The 27415-nt window shown below is 37.4% G+C and overlaps 1 protein-coding gene across 3 annotated transcripts in view; it reads right to left on the reverse strand.

The window, feature by feature from the left end:
* Positions 1–27415, reverse strand: part of FBXL5 (F-box and leucine rich repeat protein 5) — a 35971-nt gene that overhangs the window by 753 nt on the left and 7803 nt on the right. Inside the window, exons 2-11 of one of the 3 annotated variants that reach the window (XM_074822159.1) lie at positions 21723–21938; positions 19867–19962; positions 18876–19059; positions 16394–16576; positions 13827–13952; positions 12753–12901; positions 12493–12575; positions 10068–10790; positions 7146–7294; positions 1160–1296 (exon numbers count right to left, since the gene is read on the reverse strand). In XM_074822159.1, the coding sequence (XP_074678260.1) occupies positions 1193–1296; positions 7146–7294; positions 10068–10790; positions 12493–12575; positions 12753–12901; positions 13827–13952; positions 16394–16576; positions 18876–19059; positions 19867–19962; positions 21723–21938 (2013 nt within the window). In that variant the 3' untranslated portion in view covers positions 1160–1192. Of the gene's footprint in view, positions 1–1159; positions 1297–4894; positions 5044–7145; positions 7295–10067; positions 10791–12492; positions 12576–12752; positions 12902–13826; positions 13953–16393; positions 16577–18875; positions 19060–19866; positions 19963–21722; positions 21939–27415 lie in introns of those variants that run through there. The other 2 variants (XM_074822158.1, XM_074822160.1) reach the window with 2 other exon arrangements.

Here is a 27415-nt window from a genome sequence, read left to right on the forward strand (position 1 = left end):
CTAAACTTCATTCAGCATTGTGAAGTCTGAAACATTGCCAGTACTATCCCAATATAAAAACTTCAACTGGATCAGTTATTTTTCAAGAGATTTTTGCTCCGATAGCTTAGTCCCATGAAGATAACACATTTAAAATGATACAGCTGTACGATGAGCAACACTAAATGAGCAAGTTTAAGCAAGCTCTCCCAGCTAGCTTTCAGAATTGAGGTATATTTTCACAATGCATATTTCCATTTTTCAAATTCAGATGATGACTTCATGCCATTACCAAAAGAAACCATAATCTCCAAAGCTATTTGTACTATAATAGACAGTTTTTTAGCATGGAAGGTTTTTTTTTCCCCCCCTCCATGAACACTTCATGGTTGGCTAGACCTCACGTACTCTGACTGGAAATTCAAAAACTAAAATCACCTTTAGTATCACTGCAGTTATCAGAAGCCAGAAGGGTAAAAACTAGCCATTCAAAAAGAAAAAGTGAGTACAGACAGTACAAACCAGCACTGTAATTCTACCCACCTCCACTTACCTTCGCTTACTGTTACCCCTTTAATTTGAAATGTTAAAAGTGATCATGAGATAAGAAACTATTACATTTATTAATACAGGATTTTACTTCCTGCAGCCATATGCCTGCTTCAGACACACAAACATTTACATTCAGGTTGGCTGAACTCTGGCACCCAACATAAATTGGAAGTGGGTTGATGAGTTAACTAAAACAAGCTGGTAAAGACCTAACCAGGACAACCCAAATTTCCCCCCCATTGTATTTGAGACAAATCAAATAATATTTAAGGTGGTTTTAATACATTTAGAAAAGACTAGCAAAATCATGTAATGAACTAGGGCACCATGCTACGTCTGGCTTGTTTTTTCCCCTTGAACAGTAATTTAAAGTCATAATTCAATTAATTTCCAAGAACCTGGTGTCTGGAAGTCAGCTTTCTGCTTCGTGCCACACACCGATGGGCAATATTCTACAAGGTAATTAAGTTAATATGCATGAGACTGAATAAAACAAACCTGAAGCTAGAATGAAGGACAATGGTTACAGTATGCAAATTAGTAAACTTTTCGTTTCTCAGTAAACTCATTTTCCTTTTCAGAACTTTCTATTCACCTGAACTCAATTTTAATCCTCCAAGTCACTTACGAGCTAGAGTTTGAAAGCTTCTTCATAAATCCTTTAAAAAGAAGACTCGGTGCTTCTGAATAGCTGGTTTAGCAGAACATGTTCTGTGCAGCAGCTTTTTTCCAAGTCGTAGCTGACCCTCCTCATCACTGCCACAGCTAAGCAGCACATCAGTAATTTTGAAGCAACTTCCACATTTCTCATAAAATGCTTGTTAACAAAACATACAGAACCACATCCCAAGGGAATACTCACTATACTTCAATATTGTTTTCCATCCTCTTCTTGCTCATTTTAAGAGTGTTCTTCCTCATGCTCATAACTGGAACATAAAAACTGCCCTTCTAGGTCTGACCGATGGTCCCATCTAACCCTGCCTTCATCACTGGCAACAGCAAGTGTTATCTAGGGAGACTATACAAGCCTATTGTGCATACCTTCTATGTCTTCCCAGCATCCCTAACTGCTGTATTAGCAACATCAACATTAAAACCCATTCCCTTTAGTATTTGTTTATGGCTCAGTTGTGCATGCATTTGTTTAACCGCTTTTTAAACCTGCTGATACTAACTGCTTACACAATTTCCCACAGGACCAAGTTCTAGAAGTTCACTACATTGTGCATCTGCTTTAAATCAATCACCTACCCACTTGATCTACTGTCACTGAAGTCTAATGCTGCAGAATTTGGAGAGTCACTGTTGTACATTCACCTCACCTACCACTTTCCCAGTTCTGTAAAGAGTCATCTCCCTTTCAGCCTTCTCATTCCCAGACTCCAGCCTTTTGAGTGTCTCCTTGCAAGACAGCTGCTCAGTTCCCTAACTCTTTTTAGCAGACCTCTTCTGTACCTTCTGTAACTTCATTACATGCACTCCTCAAGATGGGGAGACCAAAACCGCATGCAGTACTCAACATGGAAGTGCCCCAAGGCTTCCAGGACCATGCAGCAACACCCTCTATCTTGTTCTCAACACCCTGATGATGCATAACATTGGTGGCTTTTTTGGCTGCTGCTGCAAACAGGAAACATCTCAGAATTGGCACCAACAGCGCTCTGAAATCATTTGTCTCCACACTGCAACTGCCAGCTCTGAATTCAGTTTCATGCACAGTTTGATTATTCCCAACCACCCAAACACATAACCATACATACAGCTGTATTCAAGCTCATAAGAAGTTCTTCTGGAAGTCTTCAGCACCAGTATTGTTACTTGAGGCAGCTCAGTACCACTCAAAACTTGGAAATTACCATGTGCATTTCTTAGACCCCAACAGCAATGGAAATGCTGAGTAAGACTGATCACAGCACAGAGCTCTTGCAGGGGGGTGGAATAGGGAGAGAGATGTCACCTCCCAGATTCCAGTCCATCCTGAACAGTGACCATTAAGCCCTGCCCTTTCTTCCTATCCTTTAATTAGCTTTCAGTTTTTAAATTTAAACCAGTCTTATAGCAACTTAAAAATCTCAAAAATTTAGAAACTTCTAAGTAAACTGCATCATCTGAAAAGTTTTTAGGTTCATTTCCTAATTTATTAGGCAATGAATTACAAATTACATTAACCATATCATATTGAAAATTCACCCTTCTTCCTATGCTGCATTTCTTGGCCCGTGTCCAATCCTCATACCATCACCAGCTTTCCTTTTATAGCCTCTGATAAAATGAAATATTCAGGGTTGAAATCACATCTCCTGAAATCTGCCACCCTGTATTCTTTCTTAGCATATACAGGCAATTCCCATAATTTGGAGGGTATTTTATGCTCTTATTACAACAAGGTAGCGTCACTACTGGTTGTTTTAATAGTAAGACTATTTCGTTATGACTGACTTCATTTATGTTTTGACATGTCAACTGATCTCTTCCACCACAGGTCATTTATCTCCTCTATAAATGCCCTAGCCCGCCTTAGCTTGCGCTTTTTACATTTGATACAGATAGCTAAATTCAAATGCCTTTGCTTTTGATAGCCACAGAGACTGGTTTTGTTTCCCTAGCTTTATTTACTACAGCTGACCTTTGGCTTCCTAATCTCTGATCTTCCCAGTCTTTGCTACTCGCCTCATTTGGACTGGACTTTGTTTTCAAATTATCTCGAAGTTCAAATGGCCTCTTTAATCTTGCCAAAAACCACTCTCTCCTGTTTCCTTTGGACTCTATACACAAGGTCTCCAAATTCATCTCACCTCACCAATGCATCACGTTAAGCAATATGGTAACTGTATACAAACCCTTTTATATTGTCCAGTGAGACGGCCATTTCAGATCTTATAGTGGGGCTGGAATCACTTTCAGACTTAACAAGTGCTAGTAATGAAGTGCCTAACTTATATGTGTTTTAGGCTGTTTCACCTGGGAACGCAAAGTTAATCAGATTCTCATCTAACCTGCCAGTCTATGTTACTTGTTTAGTTACCTCTAAACGGGATTATTGTAATGTTCTTTACATGCACGTCTGATTACTCAGATGCTTCAGATGACCCAGAAGAGATGTCTGTTTAGTCATCGTGAACTGCCCTCAGTGTTTTAAAATAAAATACATATAAACATGTCTTGCAATGTAAGAAAGGAGCATAGCTATTTGATTACTCATTTTGTTACACGTACCAGTGAAACAAAAATTAGTCAAAATTTCCTAGACAGAAGTTAGACATTTCACCAAGAATACATGACAACGCAGACCAAGACCATGGTGAAAGAACCACTCTAGACAGGACAACTGTCTGCCACCACCCCTCTGGCCACTTGTTCTAGCTCTCGCCTGTGGCAGCAGAAACATTCATGTGGTCTACAGCAAGATGAATCCCTGACCCATCTAGGAAAATAAAAAAAAAAAAAAAAAAAAGGAGGGAGACAAAAAAAAGGAAAAAAAATAGTTTGATCTGGAAGACAGATCAAACTATGACCAATTAATTTCTAAATCCCAGAAGAAAATAGTGAATCATCAGAATCACCAGAACTTTATTTCATTAATGTCCTACTTCTTTAATTACAGCACCTGAGGACTACATTAAAAAACCTCTAGAAACAGAATCACACCTAAAGGCTGCAAAGAGGTACTGCTGCAGAGATTAAGGAGCCCCATTTTCCTAAGCCTGAAGCTGACAGCACTCCAGGCTTTAAAACTGAGAATACAGTAAGGAGATTGAACACAACTGGACAAAACAGCTAAACATCTAAGTGGCAAGAAGCAACTCAAACATTGAATTCTTCTCAGAGTTCAGTGTGCTCTACAACCAAAAGTTTTAGATGTTGAACAAGATCATCAATTAGAAGGGGTGTATACTGACAGATTTGATTTCAGCTGCAGCTGAGCACTAACTCCAAGTCTCCAGTGTTAAGCAAAACATAGGTAGAGATCCTAAACATTAGTATGCAAACCAAGAATTGAAGTCATACTAACAGTAAACAAACTGAAAATAAATTTGGGAGTGTGCACAAATTCATGGTCTCTGCTCATAAAAACTGCATCATATTACTGCTGTGCAACAGCAGTCTGTGAACTGAGTCTGTCTAACCACAGCTGCTCTACCTCTTCAGTTTTAGTCTACTAAAAAGGTAAAGCAACTATGGTTAGACCAGCATTGCAATGAAAATCCAAAAATTGGAAACAAACATGCCTACTAAACAAGTCCAGCAAGCCCTCCACAAAGAAAACCCAATGAAGCTGTGTGTAAGGGCCCCTATTAGGCTCAGTGTTTATAGAAAAAAAAAATGAAAACAGGCTGTAGGTGAAAAGTAAAGCCCTTAATTATCAACAGACGACAAAGTGGTATCTTTATTATTCAAAGATGGCTAAATTCCATGCTGTTGGCTCCATTTTTTGTTCTGCAAGACTGACGGGTTTTTCCAACATGATCCCAGAACATATCTCCTTCCCCGAAAACAATCCCTGATAAGCTGGTGGGCAAAGAAAATGATGAAATTATTCTCTACATGCTTACAGATCAGTAATCTTAGTGCAGCAGTTAATAATACAATCTATATATGTGCAAAGAAACAAACAGCTTCAGATACGTATTGATTTAAATGAAAAAGCTATCAACTTTCCCTACAGTTACTTTAGAAATACCAAATGATATAGAAATAGTTCAAGCTCTTTCAGAAATCCTGCTGCCCACAGAGTGGAATAAAGCATTAGTTTCACACTGAACACCCCTATCACAATGAAGTCTGAGTGAAAATACAAAGAACAGTACCCAGATAAAACTGCAGGGGATTCAGTTATAAAAGGTTATTTTCCATTTCATAATTTTGCTTAGGACATCCCTTTAAGTTTTTATCAACTTCCTTTGATAGGAAGAAGACAGCCACAACCTTCTGAGATGCTATTATTTCTCAACAGATGTGAGAAGTCAGACCATTACAGCCTCACTCTCCTGTTGATTTCTCTCTACAGGAGTAGCTGTCCATCCAAAGGCATGCAAGATGCTTTACAGAACCAAGCAGAGCTTATAGGCTCACAGCTCCAGCAGGCAGTAAAAGGAAAGAAATAAACAGGAAGAGGATCAGGACAACTTTACAGAGTAAATATAAATAATTTCTTGAGGATATTACAGAACAGCCAAGCTTTAAAGTGGTGGATTCACACAAGAGATTCTGGCTTTGTAAACTAATGCTAAGACGACACAATGTATTTTAGGGACAAGGGGAGAAACAAATGTCTGAAGACAAACCAGAACATCAAATCTGGTATTACTGACAGAAGCGAAAACAGAGGAAAAATAGCAAGGAATCAGATGTAAAAGAAAAAGGCTTTTAACTGGTCTCTGACGACATCTTTAAACTCAACATAATGCAGGAAAGAAAGTCAGCGAAGAATTTTTAAAAAAGGAACCTTAAAATTTTTAGGTTGAAATGCTAGAAGATTAAAAGCTGTAGTCTGGATGGAATGGAAGCAAGTAACAAAAAGCAAGCATCTTGAAAAAAACAGTAGTGTCAAAAAAGTGCATGAGGAAGTGCAAAAGTTATGGAAGAAAAATATGATTTAATACTTTCACTTCTAATATTAGGATCCAATCCAAGTGCATCATCTTATACCAATTTCAATGGATTGAATACCCAAATGTCAGTAGAGATTTATTTGCAGTACCAAAGCTCTGGCATCCTCTACCCCCACTGTGGCTGCATCTCAATATAGATGCAAATTATTGAGCTGAACACCATGAACTACCAGGGAATATAATTTTGTTTTACACACAATAAGCTCTTATAATCCTGTGAACTCAGTTATTAGCCTCCTTTTCCCTTCCCTTCTATTGCACTTACCTGTTTTAAATTCACACATAGAATACAAGTCACACCATGGTTCCCATCTCTAATGCTATGAATGCTTACTGTGCTAAACATAATAGACTGAATTCCAGTGTGGTAAACACTGAAAAGACTTGCACCACCACAGACGTATTTTATGCATTTATCCAGATACTTCTCCAGCTTAGATCCATCCCTAACTTACTGACTCAAGCAAAACCAAAAAAACTAAATTACATTTTCCATAAAGACACATGATGGTAGGATCAAAAATATCCTAATCCAAAACTACTGCAATATGGTAGGTTTGCAGGGCAAAATACAAGTCATTCCTTTCATAAAAATCACCGCTTTGGTACCAATCTAAAGAATCCTCTGAAGTTATGACCATAAAGAAAACATACAACTGCATGGTTTACAGGGAAGATATGTAGAAGGTAAGTATGTATTAGCTATATGGAGACTTACTTTCTTGCCCCTATTACTTATGCTAAACTCAACGATGAGATACATGGACTACAGGTAACACAGAACTGTACTAGTGTGAAAAAAAAAAAAAAAACCCAGAAGAACAAATGAGGAAGAACTGACTTAACAATTGTCATTTCATAATTAATCTGTGAAACTCGGTGCTACACAGTCAAGAAAAAAAAGTGGAGTTTTGATAGTTCTTTATGTTTTGTTTTAAAGTGTCCTTATACCAAACATCGCTCCCCAGAAAAGCATCAATCTTCATAAAAAGACATTACCGTTAATGTTGTCACAGTAGTAAAAGTGTTCATCATTTAGAGAAGGGCATGCAGAAACTAAATCCTGCAGGCCTGCACCAGTTACAGTGAGACAACCCGAGAGGTTAAGGTGTTCCAAATGTGGCAGTCCTCCTCCCAGAGTCAATGCCCTGTTAACAGACAGAAGAGAGGTGTTAAGAGCCTGAACACTAGACTGTGTTGTCTTGTCACAGGCTTAATTGTCTCTTGTAACAAAAAACATACCTCTAATAAATCATGTAGTTTTAAATCTGGCAGTTTCATACCCTATAAAGGGGATCACCCCTGAAGCTGCATAACAGACCTGAAAAATGAACCCATTTCTACAGAAACTAACAATTCCTTCTGACAGACGTAAATGGTAAATCACTTTGTTATGAATGACTCCAGAGATGACCAAGTATTTCAAAGAGCTACCAAGACATTCTTCTCCAAAACACCACTGATTTTGGCAACTCTTTCAAGGTGATGTATATTCCTCAACCCACCCCAAAAACATGACACTCCCAAGTTTGACTACCTTCTTTTTTTTTTTTTTTGGTTAAAATTATTTTGGAATCCAGACTTGTATCTTCCTAGGACTGACAGGAGAGCCTCTCTCTGCCAACACACCATGTTTTTATTCAAGTAGAATTCTCTATTTTTCCTCTGAGTGCAAGAGAGTTTGGCTGCTGATGCAACAGCCTCATGGATGTATCACACCTGAGCAATCACTCCGTGTTAGTGTGCTTGCTTCTCTGAGAGCTCATAGGGCAGCTAGCCCAAGTTCAATCACAGACAAGCTCACCCACCTGAAAAAAACACCGAACTTGAATCATCAAGCTACAGATTCAAACCAGAACATGTAACTGAAAATGCCTTCAGAGCATCACTACAACTTTCTCCTGTCAGCAGGCAGAACTATTGACCACAAAACCAGCTATCAGTTAACAACTCTGCTATGAAATGAACTGGCAAGTGTTTCTTATTAGGAGGTTTTATTTTCTTTCCTCAGGGACTCAAACTATTTTTGGTGAGTGCAAGAAGCACTTGTTGCAGCACACTCTCAGCTTTTAAATACTGTCTTTTATCCAAAAAGCACCAATGGGAAACTAACACCACAACTAAACCCTTCCCATGACTCAATGACCAAATCTCTCTTTGGTCCTAGATTACCAAGTCATGAAAAAAACCCAGACCAGTAACATGCAAACTACACACCTAATCAGCACGTAATGAAACTCAGCAGTACCAGTCCACTCTAACACTTGAACAGCAACAAGCTCAATCACAAAACACAGCTATCTGAAGCTTAGTCTGATCAAGGCTTACACTGGTGAGTGAAAAGAGTGTGTGTCAGAACCACCACTATGGGAGACATCTGAATAGCTGGTACTTCTGAAGATCAAATGGGGATGAAGAGACAAATCAATGCCAGCAGTGCCTCACACTTTTTCAGTTGACTACAGCATACATCACAGGTAGGCATGAGCTCTCCCCACTCCAACAGCCCTAAGCGCCACAGCACACCCGAGCACGTGGCTGCAAGTACTTCAGCCTTATCCCATTTTCATTATGAAGCAATAACTACATTTTTCTGACACAATGCAAAATCAGTGGCAAATATTATGACACATGGGAAAGTTTGTAACTCTTGAAGCCATCTCAATGTTCAAGTCAACTATTTTTTCTCCTCCTTTAACTGTTACATGAAGTCTTATTTAACATGATGTTCTACACATACAAAATTAACACAGAATCATTTAGGTTGGAAAAGACCCTTAAGATCCTCAACCATGAACCTAACACTGTTAAGTCCACCACTAAACCTTGTCATTAAGTGCCACATCTACATGTCTTCTGAACACCTCCAAGGATGGTGACTCAACCACTTCCCCGGGCAGCCTGTTCCAATGCTTGATAACCCTTCCAGGAAAGAAATTTTTCCTAATATCTAATCTAAACCTCCCCTGGCACAATTTATGGCCATTTCGTCTCACCCTATCACTTGTTAATTGGGAGATGAGACCAACACCCACCTCACTACAACCTCCTTTCAGGTAGCTGTAGAGAGCAATAAGATCTCCCCTCAGCCTCCTCCAGACTAAAACAACCTCAGTTCCCTCAGCCATTCCTCATTAAGACTCGTGCTCTAGACCTTTCATGTCTTTCGTGTCATGAAGGGCCCAAACTGAACACAGTATTTGAGGTGCAGCCTCACCAGTGCCGAGTACAGGAGGATGATCCCTTCCCTAGTCCTGCTGGCCACGCTATTTCTGATACAAGCCAGGATGCCATTGGCCTTCTTGGCCACCTGGGCACACTGCTGGCTCAAGTCCAGCTGGCTGTTGACCAAGACACCAGGTCCTGTTCCACCAGGCAGCCTTCCAGCCACTCTTCCCCAAGCCTGTAGTGTTGCATGGGGTTGTTGTGACCCAAGTGCAGGACCTGGCGCTTAGCGCTGTTGAACCTCATACAGTTGGCCTTGGCCCATTGATTCAGCCTGTCCATAAATTATGTCATTATCCAGACAGGCTAAATAAGATGAAACTTTATAAAACTGGGAGTAACAAGCCTACTGACAGGCATAATGAAAGAATTGGTGAATCAATAGTTTCCTAACAAGAAATCACTAAAGATCAAATCTAAAAGCATAAATACTGCCTAGAACAACACACTCACAAAAATACTTGACTTCAGAGGATACATCTAAAAGGTTTGGGGTTTTTTTTAAATCCCCAAAGGAAAAGCTGGAGAAAGTTTTCAAGTCTGGTACTATAAATATTTTAAGATGAAAAGACTTACCAGAGTTTCTTCAATAAAAACGTTTCTACTGAAACGAGGGAAATTCACCCCAGAATGTCCCAACAAATAAAAATCAGAAAAAATGTACTGCACCAAAATACCTCAAAAATGTCTCCTCACCTGAGAGCACGATCTGTGATCTGGTAACATCCAGACAGACTGAGAAACTGAAGAACTCGTGCAGTCTCTTCATCTGTTTTTTCACTCCCAGAGTCTGCAGAGTCTTTTTTCTCTGACTGCTTAGTCCTTCTTGGTTTTTTACACAGTGCAGAGGACTCTGGAAGTGCTCGAATAGTTCTTAGTGCTGTCCCAGCACAACAAAATGAGTGACCGCAGTAAATCAAGTCAGTTGAAGCACAGTGCTGCTGCCACCCTCTAGTCCTTAATCCATAAATGTCTCTATTGTAGCATGAAGCAGAACAATTAATATGGGATGTTGGTTCCATGAGACAAAATCCTTCAACGTTTCTGTGTCTCCACTCCGCAGCATCTTCAATGTCAGCTAAATCATCTGCATCTAGCATCCACACATAAGCAGAATTGAAGTCTTCCGAGCCATCAGGTTTAGTCCAATGCTGTTCACTAGCTCCTCCCTCAATGAGGTTTTCATTGTTGATTTCACGCAAACAATTATACTTCCTGCTGGACTGCAGAGTAATCTCTCTGTTTTTCCACAAAGTCTTAGCATTCCTGTTTCTGCAGCTTTTCAGAACACCTCTGGTATGGTGAGTTGATATGATACCTAGTGCTCTGGAAATCCTCTCTATAGCCACATCTGTGATTTTTTCACATCCAGACAGATCAAGGTGGCGTAGATTTTGACAATAACCAATCGAAGACCAACTGAAATCAGTGGGGAAAAAAAAAAATTACTTGGTTGGTTGGGTTTGGGGGTTTTTTGTTGGTTTTTTGTTCAGAAACAGGTATTAAGGCTAAATATACAAAAGAACATTTCACAAGATACTTATATTAATTCACAGAATATTTAAAGACCCCAGACAGGTTAGACTTGATACTCCAAGTGCTGCAAATATGCCTAGAAAAGTTATGTCTAAAGAAACGTGAAATAAATCATGAATCAGTTAACAACCTGTATTTCTTTCATACACCAAAACTTAAACAGAGTCCAAACTTGCCATACATTGAAAAATTTTTTAAACAGTAGATCAGGCTGCAAACACCATATACGTGACAGTTTCAATAAGCAGCTTCTGCTGTGTATAATGCAGTTGACAAGAGCCATCTAAGTTACCAGACATCAGTTAACTTCTCAGAAGGCTGAAAAAACTTACTGAACTAGCAAATTTTGCCCATCCACCCCCCCAAATACACCCGAGATGTAATATTCAGTTCAAAGTATTTTAATAGTTGCAATTTCTAGTATTTGAGTTTCTCAAGCTTGTCTGTTTACACATATTGAAATATCAGTGTACCTAGATCATATATCCTCCTGTCATTTCCCATTTCTGTCAAAGAATAGCTGGATTCCTGAAATACATTTCTGCATACAGTATTAATTATTCCATAAAAGTGATTAGAATTAGAGACAGTAATGAAATCAGACTCTTTCATACTAACATAACATTCAGCCTTATCTTTTTCAACTGCAATAGAAATCTGATCTACAGTAATATTGTTGTATTACTAGCTATGAAAGTGTATAGCTGATTTAAGGAAATGCTAACTATGGATAGGTAAAGGCAACTATCATTTACTTGCTGTAAGAGATTACTCATATTTACAGCAAGCCAAACTAATTTTCTGAGTTACAAATTGGGGTGTTGGAAATATAGACAGATGAGGAGCAGCAAATAGTATTAGTTTCACTAGAGATTGACAAAAGCTCACAAAGATTCATTTCTGAGCCACATAAATTTCATAAAGGCTTTATTTCAACTAAAACTTCTTGCACAAGTTGCAGAGTGTTTTTACTAGCATCCATGCTGGTAAAATTTTCTGTGTTGTTAACACACAAAACTTGAGAGCACTATATGATAGAAGTACTGAACCCTGAAATAGTCATTGAGTTTCAGTATCACAATAAAACCTATTGGTGCAGGCTCTGCATTCATGCACCATCCTACTGACATCAATGAAATTTCTGCAGGCTTCAGTAAAACTCAGGAATCCACAGTTACTACACCTAAACCTTAGAGCTTTGCCTACCATTTGATCAGTGTCTTCAACAGCAGTATTCCAGACCCTATCAACTACACTGGACCAAGAGAACTACCATAACTGAGTGACTCCACAATAATCTATGGACAATTTCAAGTTGTTAATACTAGAACAAAACACAATTATTGTTAAGAATAGCTACAGATTGATAGGTAATACATATCCAATAGTGAAGACAGAGCATTTTAAATGGACATTAACAAAGTTACATGCCTCAGCGATTTGTTAACTCTGGTTTAGTTCTCAGTTATGTGCAAATCCTGAATGTGATTTCTCTCTTCATTGGCAATGGACTAAGACATGTTTAAATACTTTCCCCCTCAAAAAGCTGGATTTTTTTTTTTAAAGGAAACAACAGTTAACTAACCTTTCAAATGCAGAGTCTGAAATATCAGTTTGAGTGAGATCCAAATATTCCAAGTTGGGGCAAAGCTCCAAGATCTGTCTAACCTGGAAAAGGAAAGGGAAGGAAAATCAGTAAAGACACAAGCCAGACAACATATGAATTGACATTTCCTTGAATTGCAACTCATTTTCACTACCCAAGTGTTTTAATCTCAAGCACATCAGTTATTAATTAGAGGCTGCATAGCTACAATTATTAAATGCCAGTTTCAAATTACATACCATTTTGCTAGACACTGCAGAACTGTAGGCCAATACTAATGTCTTCACTGAGGAGCCTACATGCGGGAGGACATTATGAATTAAGCCATGAAGTAAACGTTTTTCCATTTGTGCTATATTAATGGCAAGTGAATCTCCAGCTGCTTCTTCTGCAAAATAAAACCGAAGAGAAAGATTTAAAATATTGAGTCATTTGATGTAAGATGACAATATGAACTCCAAACAAGTAATCAGGAAGCTAAAGAAAGCTTAAGAAGGCCCAAGTTTCGGGAAGTACCTACTTAAGCCTCATCTTTAAAAAATACCTGCTTGTCTTTCTGACGGTGCTGAAGAGTTTAACTCCAATAGCAAGTAAAAACGGTAAGAGTCTTAACAGAAAATTATCACTAAAGGACTTTGCAAAATATCTACTACATATTATGTGCTGCTCAGGGCTGTCTGGGGCAGCTGTTTCCACAAACTTGCTTTATATATTGAAATACTATCTCAAAGGATGTTTCGTATCTTGTGATATAACAGCTTAAGACAAATTTTAAATTAACGTAGAAAGCATTAGGATGAAAGATGATTCATCCAAACTTCCTGAAGAGATGAAATCTAGCTTTTACCTCCTTCCTAACTCGACACATCCCTGTAACTCTTATTCTACCTGCACTCATGTTTGTTCATCTCTCCTAGAAGAATTAATTCACCTCATTAAAACCAGCTGCCTGCTTCTCCCCCTCCTCACCCTCCATTTCCTTATTTTTTTTTTCTCACCCAGCTGGGAGTCAGGATGACATGAAGATGAGAAAAAAGAGCAATCCTTTCAGGAACCTTAAGTGGTTGCTAGACAAAACATCCCAAGTTCTTTTTTACTGTGTAAGTCTACTTGGCTTAGTAACCATTTAATCTAGACAGAAAATAAGTATTATTGCATTTGTCATTATTTTAATGTACTCATATCAACTATGATAAAAACTGGATTTTAAACCAATTTTACAGAAAATATTCCATTTGATACATTTATTTCTTATAACTGTGTCATCTTGGGGGGGGGGGGTGTGGGAATCACCACAATCAGAATTTACCTACCAGATTCATCTATGTCAGCATCTTCATCCCATTCCTGGAAAGCACGACTTTCATCTTTTCTGTTTTTCACCCATTCCTCATCAGGTTCCATCTCAAGATCTGCCGCAGGACCACTATACCAATCACCTATTCACCCCACACACACCCCCAAAAAAGAAGGAAAGGCAAAAAAAGTTAAGACAAGCTTCTCATCACTGCAGAAAATAGCAATGTTAACTTCTCAGTATACTGTGACCTGACCTGAAGTTATATATGGAGTTCTGCATTCATCTCAACTAAGGTCTGACTGAACCTTGACATAATTCTTGTTTGATCTGTATTTTAAAGCTTCACAAGATTCCTGTAACAGTTTCAGCACTGTTACAGAACTCATAGCCTATTATGTTATTCTGAGACATGCCTGTTGTCCTTATTTTCTTAGTAGGGACCAATATGAGTGCAAAAAACCCAGAAACTATTATGGAATATTTGGACCATATAGGTGCTGAAGTTCTTTCAGTAATCTCAGTAGTTCTTTAAGTAGATAAATTAACCATCAACTTTTAGTATAACACTTGGTTTAAGACATTTCCATTTTACTCTGGAATCTCACAAATATACAGTCAACTGGGATGTATTTTGTTGGCCTGTTTTCAGTCACTGCACGTGACAACTCCTGGATCAAGAAATCCAAGTTCCAGAAGTAGCCTACTTAAAACAGCTATACAATATTCAATTATAACATACGTACGACTCAAATCAATAGATAATCATTTTTCAGAACATCTGGATGAACATGAGTATCAGCAACAGCTCCACTGTTTGAGTTGGTAGGGCACCCGCTCTCCCTGAGGGTTACTGCACAGGCATTCATTTACTTTTAGTTTGGGTATATTGGTAGTGCTGGGCTCTCTATAAGCAGGTCTACTGCCTCCTTCAGTGCTTAAAACAAACACCTTATTCTACCCTCTCACTGCGGAGGGATCCTACCACCCCCAAAGCAACAGCAACCCCTGTTGAATGGTATCTAAAGGAACAAGGTTTCTTTTAGGAGCAACACAGCGACAATGAAATCCTAACTGACTGTCAACCAACTGCGAAGCAAAATGTTTCGGTAACATTTCTCATTCTCTAACCCATCTTTATAACGCATAAAGAGTGTCAGAAGCCCTCTCTGTATTAGAAGAAAAAAACCCAAAAGGTTAAATTTTTAACTAAGCCTGTAGTTTTATATTCTTTTTTTTCCCCTCTGGCAGTAAATCCCATTTGAGAAGCTTCTACCCAGGTTAGAGTACTTCTGCACAGACAACTATAGCAGTATAGACAGTACATCATGACACTAGCTTCCTGTTGTGCCAAAACCAGGTTTAGGAATAAGACATTTTAAGCAGCTGCCAATTACCTTTTTTGCGTAGCACTGATTTATGGAGACAACTAGGTTTTAGATGAAAATTTAACAATTTGAACTCTGAAACCTCTCCTCTCCATTCAGTCTTTTGCAGCTCAGGGACCAAACTATTATTTTCAGTAATATTTATCCAACCAAAAAAATTAATTCAGACCCAAAAGCCATATAACTTCTCTCTGCCTTGTACATATTTTAGAAGCCATAAAGGTCTGGCCAGAAAGAAGTTTTCAGCTTGTCTGTATCTCAGAATATAAGTTATATATTGTTAGCTTTCTCTCTTAAGTCTTAAAGACACATACAATACAGCTTATTAAACAGCATGGATTGTCTTTTTATTCAACTACACCAACATGGCAGCAATTGTGAAGCCTGCAATGTCATACTCCAGTGATTGTTTAATACTCACATAAATATGAACAAATACAAGTTGAAGTATTTAAACCTACAAATATACTCTGATGACTTGTAACTGGCCCCACTGGAATACAGAGTATTTTGTCTATTTGAACTGGTACTTTGCAAAGGTTACACTTCTCAATAGGAAATTCTAATTAACAGGAGAGTTTGAGGAACAGAAGTTATAAAAAACCACTTAGTCCTTACTGCAGTACAAGTTATTGAAGTAATATATCTAAAGAATCAATACTAAAACTAACATTCATACAGTTTTCTTTGAAGTTTTTATATAAAAGAACAGATTGTGAGGAAATCTTAGAATTCCATTTGTTTCAAACTTCCATTCTGCAGTTATGTATTTTCTTTCTACCTAGTAACCTAGTGAAATAAAAATTTTACTGATACAGATGTAACAGCAGCATTTATACTTCAAAACACCTTAGATTCTTAAATCATAGTTAACATGTATTAGTGAATATACATGTTAGCGTTCATACAAGCAAACAAACCTCAGTAAAACTCATCAACAGTTTTGTATACAAGAGCTACTCATGAGTTACAACCAAAACAACTTTTAGTTTCTTAATTCTACAAGATGGAAGTATGTTTTGGGGATTTTTAACATTTAACCAAGTTCCAGGGCACTATCTTTGCTAGAAGCTTCCAGCATGCTCAGCTGTCAGGTTCATCATACATGGCAGCCTATACTAAAAAGTTCTCTTTTATAGACTCAGAAATTCTGATAATTGACAGACTTTCAAAGGAAAAATTAAATTTAACTTACCTCTGGCCCAGCGAACAGGGTAAAGGTGTTTCCAGAGAGATCCAGTTTTAGCCAATTGTGACCATTCAGTGCTTACTTGACTACACTGACATAACTCTTGGGGGTTAAGGTAACTGAAAATGGTCAGCATTACTTCAGGAGGAAGATTAGTAATATTTGTGGTGTGCCCTGTTACTTCAGCTTCTGAAATACAGAAAGTGTGTGTTAAGTGAAGCAGAGACTCATAACTTTAAATAGTAGTGGAACTCACATTTTGACTAGGGCAACGAAAAAAGTGTCTGAAAAAGTTTTAAACAATTGTTTGGCAAGAGTTGAAAAAATAGGTATCACTTTGGCTTTAAAAAGCTTTCACTGTAATAACACCTTAAACAAAAAACAAAACAAAAAAAAAAAAATCAGCTCAGTTTTTTATTGGCCATTTTCTCAACTGGCTAGTTTTTTCCAATCCTGACCCCCCTAGGGTCCATTAAGGCCCTGGACAAAAGTAAACTGCTGCTACTCAACCACAGCAAGATGAAAGCAGTATCTGCTATAAATCAAATGCTTTTTTAAAATGTCTTCTGTCATAGATGATATATATACCTGCTTTGCCACATTCCCAGGAAACAGTACTAGGACACAGAATCTACCAGCTGGGACCACTCTCACTGACAGCGCTCAACCTCTTGACTGGGACACAGCAAGAAGTCCATGCTTAACTCTTTGCAGCTGTCTCATACTTTATTTGGAGCTTTAACTGTAGCACAGAAACAATTTTAACTTCTGAGGGGTGACAAACCATTCAAGTTGTAAAGTAACAGTAAATATTAGGTTAGAGACTAAAATTTGGCCATTGTAATTAATACTTCAACAGACAGCAGTAGGAACCATCTCTAATAGCTCTCCTGTATCGCCATAGTACAAAGAGAGCTGCGAACTGCATAAAATAACAAATTTAGTGCTTTGGGTAGTGGGGTTTTTTGTTGTTTTAAGAGAATTTCTGATGCTTTAAGGACAATTTACTTGAGAAAAAAAATTTTCTAAAATAGTTTTCAGGAGTCCTTAGAAATAGCAGGTTTCCCAAATTAGTATTATTTCCAAAATTATTTTATTTTTAAATTTAGCACACAAAGTACGTAAGACTTTACAGCAAGACGAGCATCAGGTTTCTTTTTGCAAAGAAGTTTCAAAAGTGAGCATAACTTTACCCTGTGATAATGTATTGCTACTTTAAAAAAAAATATAATTAAATACAATTTCACTTGATGAATCAATATATTTATTCATATACCTGGCAAGTCGCTGCAGGTAAACTACAGAGAATTTCACACTAAAATGCAGATAAAACTGCAGAGGACTGCAAGCTGTGTTATTTTCTTCCATTTTTGCCTCTCCCTAAAGTCCAGAACACAACCATTGCAGAATTACTACTGTCCCAAAACTGCTATTCCAGCTAGACTTAACAGCAAGTAATGCCATTATGCTACTTCTGTCACATTCATCTGTTCAGACTCAATAGTATTTCACACCATGGACCATGATCTTTTCTGAAGGCTTCACCTGGAGGGCAGAAAATGACCGGTTCGGTAGTTCAGAGAAGTTCCAAAAAAAAAAAACTGATTACAGAGTAGTTTTTCAAGTTTTTCTAATGAGACCACCACATCTTATCAACACACAAAGTCAGTTCATGAGGGCTTGTTCTACTTAGCAGTTTCACACCCCAGTATTACACTTTTGGCACATGAATTCCCTTTCTTTGAAGCATCAACTCTTCTTTGTTAGTTAAGAGTGGAAACTGTAAACACAGACAACTTGGGCTGCTTCAGCAATCATAAAATAAGCCTAAAGTGCTAACCTAGTAGTTATTCATTTATTCTAAGTTTCATCAGGAAAGGTAGTCACAGACAAACACAAATTAAATATCCACTTTCAGAATGCATGTTTCATCTGACATACTCGCATGCTTCACAGATTCATTCCCCTGCAATTACTCTACACACAGAGTTTTCTTCCTTTCTGATTCCTGAGAGGCCCAGGAAGTTAGACAGTGGAGCTGGTGAAGGTGAGTTGCTTTTCAATCGGAAATACTGTCAGTTAGCTAATTATTCTGTGTTATTAAACCATTGACAGAAAAGCTTACAAAGCGGTCCTGAAAACCAAGAATTAAATGCAGCGTCTGCAAATAGAAAATATAATTTCAATGGAAGTATGAAATTAGAAATTATCATTTCTGTCTATTATATCAAATATTACCATGAGAGGGAAGGGAGAGGAAGAAGGCTGAAAACAAGTAAACAGTTAAGTACTATCTACTTTACAACCTGCCAAGCCGCCTGTATCAAACAGTAGAGGTTCCTGAAGTGTCAAAATTCATTTGAAAAAATTCCCATTTTATAAGAACTATTGTATCTGCTCATATGTAACTTTAGGTATGTCACTGCTAAGGCTTTTTAGATTAAAATTGCAGTTTGAAAATTACTTTAACTTTAATTAGATGTTTCACCTTGATCTGCCTTCTCATCCACAGAATACTTGAAGACTTTCTGAAGCTCTTCTGCTTGATTCCACTTACTAAGACCCCTGAACTCTGCAGCCTCCTTCTGTGAGCAGTGCTGTGCAATTACTTTCTTCTTAATATCTTTCAATTCTTCGTAAGTAAAGTATTCCATCAACATTGGCTGAAAAACCTAAAGCAAAGGAAAAAGGGAAAAAAAAGTCCAGTGCAGACAGATAGCCAATGCTACATGGACCTACCAACACAGAATTGCCTGTTTCAAATTATCTCCAAGTAAAGCATGTCATACATTAAGTGAATCTAAGGACAGGACCATGGAAGTTTTCAGTTCCAACACTCTGCTTGCCAATGGATCACTGCATGATCTCAGGCAAGCTGTTTAACTGTTTTCCCCAAAAGAAAAGGGAAGTGATTAAAGTTGCTTAAACTTGTAACTTATCGAGGTACTCACACAGAAGGCAAAGTGGCAAGGAAGAAAACATGAGAAAGTATTCCTCTCGGACAGACTTCGGAAGATTTCCTCTCTCCAGAAGATGCTTCCCAGTTTTCAGATACCCATAAATCACCAGACTGGCAGTACTAGTCTACATTTCATATATAGGTCAGAGGCTGTTTGGGAGTGTCAGTTTGAGTCATGAAGCACTGGTTTACAGGACTTCTCTTTTTCCTTTAAGTTTTGCTAGACATCCCCTTAAATAACTACCTGCTGCAAACAAACTCCAGCCCCAGTGGACTTTTGCTATCAATTTTTTTAAAGGGCCAGAATTTAATCAAATTTTCAATATATTCACTGTTTCAGAATGTGTGACGTTGCAGTCAGAGAATAGAACAATGACAGCACAGTCCCGAATGCAAATTGGCACAGTAATAAAAACAGAGAATTGTGAAAAAAACTGAACCTCTAAGCCCTTTGTCTCTATTCAGTCATTCCAAACCCCAAGGAAGATCAGCTTAATATTTAAGGAAAATTTTTACCTACCTCCTCTTCCTCTTTCATATGAGGAAGGAAATCCCTGGTAAAGGCTTCCAACCTCTCCTTCAGCTGTTTTGCATAGTTTAGCTGTTCGTATTCATTCTGAGAAGAAATCAAAGATTTAACTATTACCTAATCTTGTCCATTCATTCAAGGATTGAACTTAAATAAACCAGTGTTTCACAGTAAAGCCCATTATGTTTCCCCATGCATGCAGCATGTTTGCTCTATTTCATGGTAAGAATGTGTTCACTTACAAAGTTTCAGGACAAGTTGATAGTCTGTACTGGCCTGTTACTAGGCAGAACAAAGTATTCCTTTCCTGCCTGACATTAACAGATATGAGTTCACTTGTCTAATCATATTTTTACTTTGGAGCAAAGACTGAAGTCTGCCGATCCACAGTCTCACCCAAAGGTCAAAGTAGCAACACACTAATGTGTTTGCATGTTTTGCCTAAGAATTATTCTAGGATACAGCAGTTCCACTTCATTTTTTAACAGCGTACATTTTTCATTAGTTATTCTAGAATTCCACCTTCCAAATTATAATCAGAATTTACAGTCAGCCATGCTCTATAGATATTTACTTTGGAAATAGAAAGAACTCTTAAATAAAGATGTAACTGACTTTTAAATATTAAAGTTAGACCAACCTCATCTATCAATGTCAGCTTGTTCTCTGTGACACTAATAAGCTGGTCTGCCTAGTAATTGCAACATATTGAAGTTCCTCATAGCTCTTACAGTAAATGTTGTAAGTTTTTCTTTTCAAAATTCTACAACATCAAGAAACCCTATTACAGAAAAAAGCTTAAGTCATCAGTCTAAATTAAACTAGCTAGACTCTCAAAAAAAGTTAAACAGTTAACGTGTCTTAGGAGAGCGAGAGAAATATGTTTTTCCACACTTAAGTAGTCAAGCAACAGAATAACACTAGCATCCTATCAGAGAAGGTATAACACAAAGCCAAGCATTAAATATCCCCTCTCCTTCACCTTCCTTCATTTTCCAATTCATTAATGGAAACAACACAAATTTTAAGGTTTGATATGCACTGGGAAAATAATTATTTTCAGGATTCCCAGGTCAAAACCAACCTTGGACAATAAAATGGAATCAATCAACTGCTTGTTTAGTATTTTTCTTACTGAAAATATGAACTAAATATGTAATATGGGATGTCAAATTATTACTGGAGACTGTAGTTCTTAAGATTGCAGAAGGGGGAGTTGAGTTGGGTACCCCAGAGGAAAGGCACAGAATTCAAGTAGGATTCTAGTGGAGAAGAATTTAACAACTTTAAGTTGTGAAAAAGCCAGCTGGAGAAATACCATTTAGAGTTTCTTGAGGACTGAAACATTAACAGCATTACTGAGCAACCTATTACTGGAAGGAGTACATGACTCACTAACAGAATAAAACAATGCCTTTAAGTCCTGTAATCATCTCCATTTGTGACAATAATACAGTGCTATGTGCCACAAAAAAAGATACTTGGTTTCCTAACAAATTAATAAAAATCATTCTTTCTATATTCGGGAACAGTTTCGACCAGTTAGCAGAAAGCAGTCTTTGTATGTGAAACTTCCATGTTGCCTCTCCAAAACACCTCCGATTATGCAGTGATGGACTTCTGTCACAACATACACTCCTCTACAGAATTTTTACTAGAAATTTAGTAACTGTGATGAATGGCAAAAGAATTTGGTTTGGACTGGAAAGTTTTCACTACTGTAAGAAGAAACCACAAATGTTTCTTCTTCCTCTTTGGTTTATTTGTAAAGAATATTAAGAAAAGTTGAGGTAAAATAATCACAGCATGTTTTCCTTCGACACAAGTCCTTCTTATAGTCTACTTACCTTTACATTCTTTAACCCTTTCTCAAAGAGGCTAAGCATCTCTGAGAGTTTGTTGTCCGAGTGCACATTGTACACTGTCCGGCTACGTTGCTGAAGTAAACCAATGATACACTCATTTTCAATCTGCTCATGCATTTTAAATTCCTTGAATGTGGCATAAAGAGATTGCAGAAGAGCCCGAAAATCATTGTTATTGGAGAAGTTGGTCTTGGAAAGCTAGAAGAAAGAAAAGCTCATAAAAAAATCAATGAAAATCATGTCAAGGTCAAGTTAAATCCTTAGAACAGGTATTAGCTCCGGTTATTTATTGCTCACATTACTTATAATGTAAAAGCTGAAAACCTTCAGTTTTATACAGAAAACTGGCAAAAATAAAATTTGAAATTGCAATTTGAGTGACTCACTTCAAAGACATCAAAAACTAGAGTAATGAATGCTTTTAATTTCAATCTTCAAGCGCAATAGATTAAAAAAATATCAGAATTCAAGTGCATACCTAGGAATACACAAACTAGTCTTCTATTTGAACAGCAGCTTTCCAGTAATTTATCTAATTAGTGCATTAAAATATAATTTAATACAATTTCTTCCAGAAGTGGGCACGATTAATATTGGCATTTGAATACTACAGATTAACAAACACATAACAGCCCTATTAATATGACTTTTGAAATTTTTCACAGAATTTGTAACTATTTTCACCTTCATGATTGAACTTGCCATTTGATTTTTGTTAACAACAACTGACACAAATTCTACACAAAAACCTCAAGCTTGTTTTAAAACTTCCAAAAACTCATTACTCATGGTCACTTCACGTATATGTTTCCTCTTACGGATCATCAAAACATTAAGCCATTCACACTCAAATTCTGTTAACTCCCCAAAATAAGTTAACCAAGCAGTTTTACTACAGTGTTGTGCCTTGTGAATGAGGTTTAAGTAAACTAAGAGATTTAACTGCACAATTCCCTTATTTCTAGTGACAACTATGTAACTGCATTTCCCATCCCAGGCTCTGAAGGAAAAAAGCAGCTGTAAGTTTTAGAAATATTGCAAAGAACTAATGATAACTACGGAAGTTTAACAAATCATAATATATGCAATAATGCATATTGTAAAGAAAAGTGCATTATGTTTAATCAGACGAATTCTAAAGGCAACTGTCTCATTCCACAGGAATGAACAGAGTTTAAGAAAACAGGAAAGTAGTATGATCACTTTTTAAAGGAAGATCATCCTTGAGAGAACAATGGAGTTATACCATTAGCTTTAAGAAGCCAGTAAAATCAAAGTTGTGTTTAAGCAACATTAACCAATCTTGTGAAACACTGAAATAAACAAATGTAGAAAGATTTCCTGGTAGAAATCAATGCAATCTCCCCAGCTCGCAGGTAAGTGAAAGGCTTACCCACTTTCCCAGATCTACATTTTAATCCATACTGGGAAGCCACTTCCATAGGCCCTTGAGCCTACCTTTAGGGACATATTATCCATAAGGTACCCTGAGTCCTACCAAGTGGATACAAACTATACTAGCTGTTTCAAAAGGTTTACAGTGGACCAAGAACCAACAAATCAAGACAGCACAAAGTTTGAGGTAACACGGTAGTGTCATTTTTACATGAATCCAGTCGCAGTTAGCAACAACACGTTATAAAACTGGATTTTTCTTTGGTAAATGTCGAAACCCAGTATTTTTTTCCATTCTTATGTTTTATTCCACACGCAGCTTCAACAGTTATAGCCTACAGCAGTATACAACAGCAAGCATTCTAAAAATAAAAACATTTTAATCTAATTCAGAAAACAAGCCACTGTAATATTCAGAAGTGGTTTAGTTTACAAAGATTCTGGAATCTAAAGGTTTTACTAGAAATGGGAATCTGAGACATATGTTCATATGTAATACTTACATACATCAAAACCAACCATAAATAGAGATATCTAAAACTTCTATCATTTAAAAAAACCCAAATGTACTTATTCATTCTGACATTGCATTGCCACTTCCTGGCAATGCACTAGCAATGCAACCGAAACACACTGGACATCTGCCAAGTACTTATGCAACTCCAACTCAGCTGTGCATACAGTACGTTACATGCTGTACATATGAGCAAAACGACCGTTTTATGGAAAAAACAAATTTACTTAGCCTCAACAGAGACAGAAAAATCGGGAAAAGTTAAAGGTTTTGGGGTTTTTTCCAGTATTAGACCAACTACTGACAGGTCAGAAAAAATTCCTGTTTGTGATGCACTGCGTTAGGATGAGGCATGCATCGGTACGTACTTACAACAAATGGGGAAAGATCTTGGCTCCAAAAACCATTTCTATCCTATGCTAAGCTCAGAGAATGCAATATACAGAGCAGTAGTACTAGATGAGACTAAAGGCCAGACTTTCCACATTGCAAAACCGAAGTCTGAACACACACAGGAGATGGATGCAGAAATACCTCTTCAGGACAGCCTCCTCGCCTCTGACCATTTAAGATCCAGACCTCTACAACAGTGAAGTTTGGCTTCATTTTTCTTCATCAAGGACTGTCTCAAAATTGCCCATTCTACCAATAAAGATCCACAATACCCGAAGTCAGTCCCCAAAGACCCTTTTCCCCCAAGAATCCCATTTGCTCCCAAATGCTTGGCATTTTGACTGACGTAAAAACATAAACAAGGTTGCTGAAGTGTGTAACAGGAAGGTTAGACAAAACTATTGTATTTTGCTGTCGGGTTAAAAAAAAAAAAAAATCACAAAATTGCTTCTGATATAAAATAGCATCTTCTCATCCTCCTAACTCAAAACTTCTGTTGAATCTATCTATTATCATCCACAAATCTGGAAAATAAAGAATCCCTTTGTGCATGCAATTTAAGAATTCCTGTTATAAACGTATTGTTATAGAAGCCACGGCAACATGAAACACTTGCATATTCACCTCTGTTACTGAGGCTTCCAGCAGATATCCAAGAGATTAGGAACTATGGAGAGGATATTGAAGTTTAATGATTGTACTTGAATCAGCAATCGGTACATTAAAAAGGTCAGACGAAGCTGAGGAAAACTGGCTTTTCAGAGGACAGGTAGCCTAGCAACAAAGTCACTTGGTCAGATCTGTAATTTCATTACCAGGACTGATGAAGTCTTATGACAGGGGACCAAGACTATTAACAGACAGCAGCTGCTCCACTCCAAGGTCCACTTTTCACCAGCTCTGCACAAGGAAAACCAGTGCAGGAGTTTAGTAGTACAAAAAGAAAAACACCAGACCCTAAACTCAGAGAATCTCAGGAGAATGGCAAGGGGGAGGAAATGGATCGTATTAAGGATATTTGCTGACTTGTCAAAAATATAAAGCACAGTGCATGTGTGATCCCTGAGCAGCCTTACAACACACCATACTAAACCGATTATCACAGCCACATGTGTTATAGATACCTGGGAGCCTTCCGGACTTTTGAAGACATTACACTTAAACAATTTTAAGTAACACTACCGGTTTTGTGTTTGGAATGCAAACTCTAATTGAGGAGTGGTACCACTAGAGAAATGGTCCTGGTGCCTTCCTGAAGTCTCATGAAATTTAAGAATTATGCATAATCCAAGCAGCCTAAGCAACAAGCCAAATGGACAGTCAATCACATTGCAAATTCTGCCTGAAACAAGTCATAGACCTTGGGCTGATGCAGGCATACTCTAAAAGTAGCCAGGAGCTGTTAATTCAGTATTAACTTTATTTATTAAACCCTTATTAAAAAGACACCAAAAAACCCCACAACACATCAACTTAATTTCATGTAAACGAGCGAAGGCACATCAGATATCCAAGGGCCACTGTGGTGCCAGCAGTGAAGCAAAGCATGAGGTCACAAAATGTACCAAATCTATTCCAAGTAACAGCATGACAAGGAGATAGTCATGCTAACCTAAGACTGCTGTTTTCCTCTAAAGTTCTTTGTACTTAGCTGGTCGATTTAGGAGGGCTGCAGTATACAATACTTAAAATCAAGACTGAAATAAAAATCAGAAATATTGATTTTTCATCACAGTTGAAGCAATGTGTAAACTAGGATTAGGATTATTAAGAAGCATCTTAGAAGTTTTCTGCAGTTGATTCAGGATCAGTAAGATTCCATCCTTCCTTTGCAGGAAAAAAACAGTAACTCTGAGTTAAGAAATCACTTGATCGACATATTTTTTAAACCTCAAATTACACAATTAAAGAATAGCTATGCTTGCAAAATCTTTGTAGCTCAATCATATACTCAATCAGGTGAGTGCCCAACTCCTCTGGACTACAACACAGCCATTAATATGGTCAAGATGGTACAGAGATGTAGCAAACAAACATCCTTCCTTACTGTAAGCTATTATTTCATTTCTGTGCTTCAAGAACAAGATGATAATACCAGCAAGATAAACAGTAATTGCTATTTATACAGTGCTTCACATTTACACTGCTCAACCGAAGGTAAATCTACATGCAACTCTTGTATCTCCTCTTAGTTCTTTCAAGAAAAAAACCTAAACTTTGTCAGACAAAAAGATTATTTCTACCCAAAATGTTACAAATAAATAAGAAAGCTCAAACCTGCTAATTAAATCACCAAATAAAACACAGTACTACTTGGTTTCTGGAAGGGTTTCACATATGTGCCAATATGGAAAAATGTCTGCCTAGAATAAGAAGAAAATTAATTTTCCAGAAAACAGTAATGAAATAATATTTATGCCAAAAATACATTTAATGAGTGCAAAGGTTTTCTTCTTCCTTAAAAATATCCAAGCATACTATTAACTGGCAAGTAGAAAGTAGCAAGTAGGAATAAAGAAGTACGCTGCTCTTATCAGACAAGCACCGCAGTAAGAAAAGTCTATGCTGTGTGCTAACTTTCCCAGCTACAAATATCTCTCTACTCCCAACTACAAGCTGGAAAACAACAAAAATATGAGGGAAGGGCACAGGAAAAGGAAGAAAAATGTTTTTTCCACGCTGCCCAAATATTTCACAAATTCAAAATGGAATAATTGTTCAAGGTTAAAGAAGTTAAAAGTGGCTACAACTTCACAAACTGCTTTATTTCAAATGAGGGTTCCCCCATCAGCACTTGTAACTTCTGAACAACCCTAAAAATTCAGTCTGGAATCTAAAAAAAAAATTGAAGGCAATGTTTCTTCCTTTTCATGTATCATCACAAGTAACATTTGATAGGTCATTCCTATATATTCTGCTTTCCATGTGCAACCACTATGCTTGTTAAGAATATACAAGCAGCTGATTGTCACTGGAGGCGAAATAAAGATATAGTATTCCTGATGATCAATGCAGTCTAGATTTCTACCACTAGTTAACTCAGATTTAAAACTCATTTTAGAAAAAAAAAAAGTAAAATCTTTTTCACTATGGAGCTGTCGATCACTTTGATTAAAAAGACCTACATTTTTAGAATAGAATAGCACCAGGAAAAAAGAAAAAACAGCATGGCATTACTAGTTACAACTTTTCACTCTTACATTTTTAGGTATTATCGCTTCGCATATGCAACAGCACCGAAATTCAGAGGACAGGAACTTTGACTCTGCAGAGATACTATCTCAATTTTATGAGCAAGAAAATGGAGGGGCAAAGACCATAACAAGGTGTGCCTGTGTCAACACCAAGAGCATGTGGTTTCATGTTATACTGA

The sequence above is a fragment of the Strix aluco genome, chromosome 4 (assembly GCF_031877795.1).
Source record: "Strix aluco isolate bStrAlu1 chromosome 4, bStrAlu1.hap1, whole genome shotgun sequence".
Classification (NCBI taxonomy): Eukaryota; Metazoa; Chordata; class Aves; order Strigiformes; family Strigidae; genus Strix; species Strix aluco.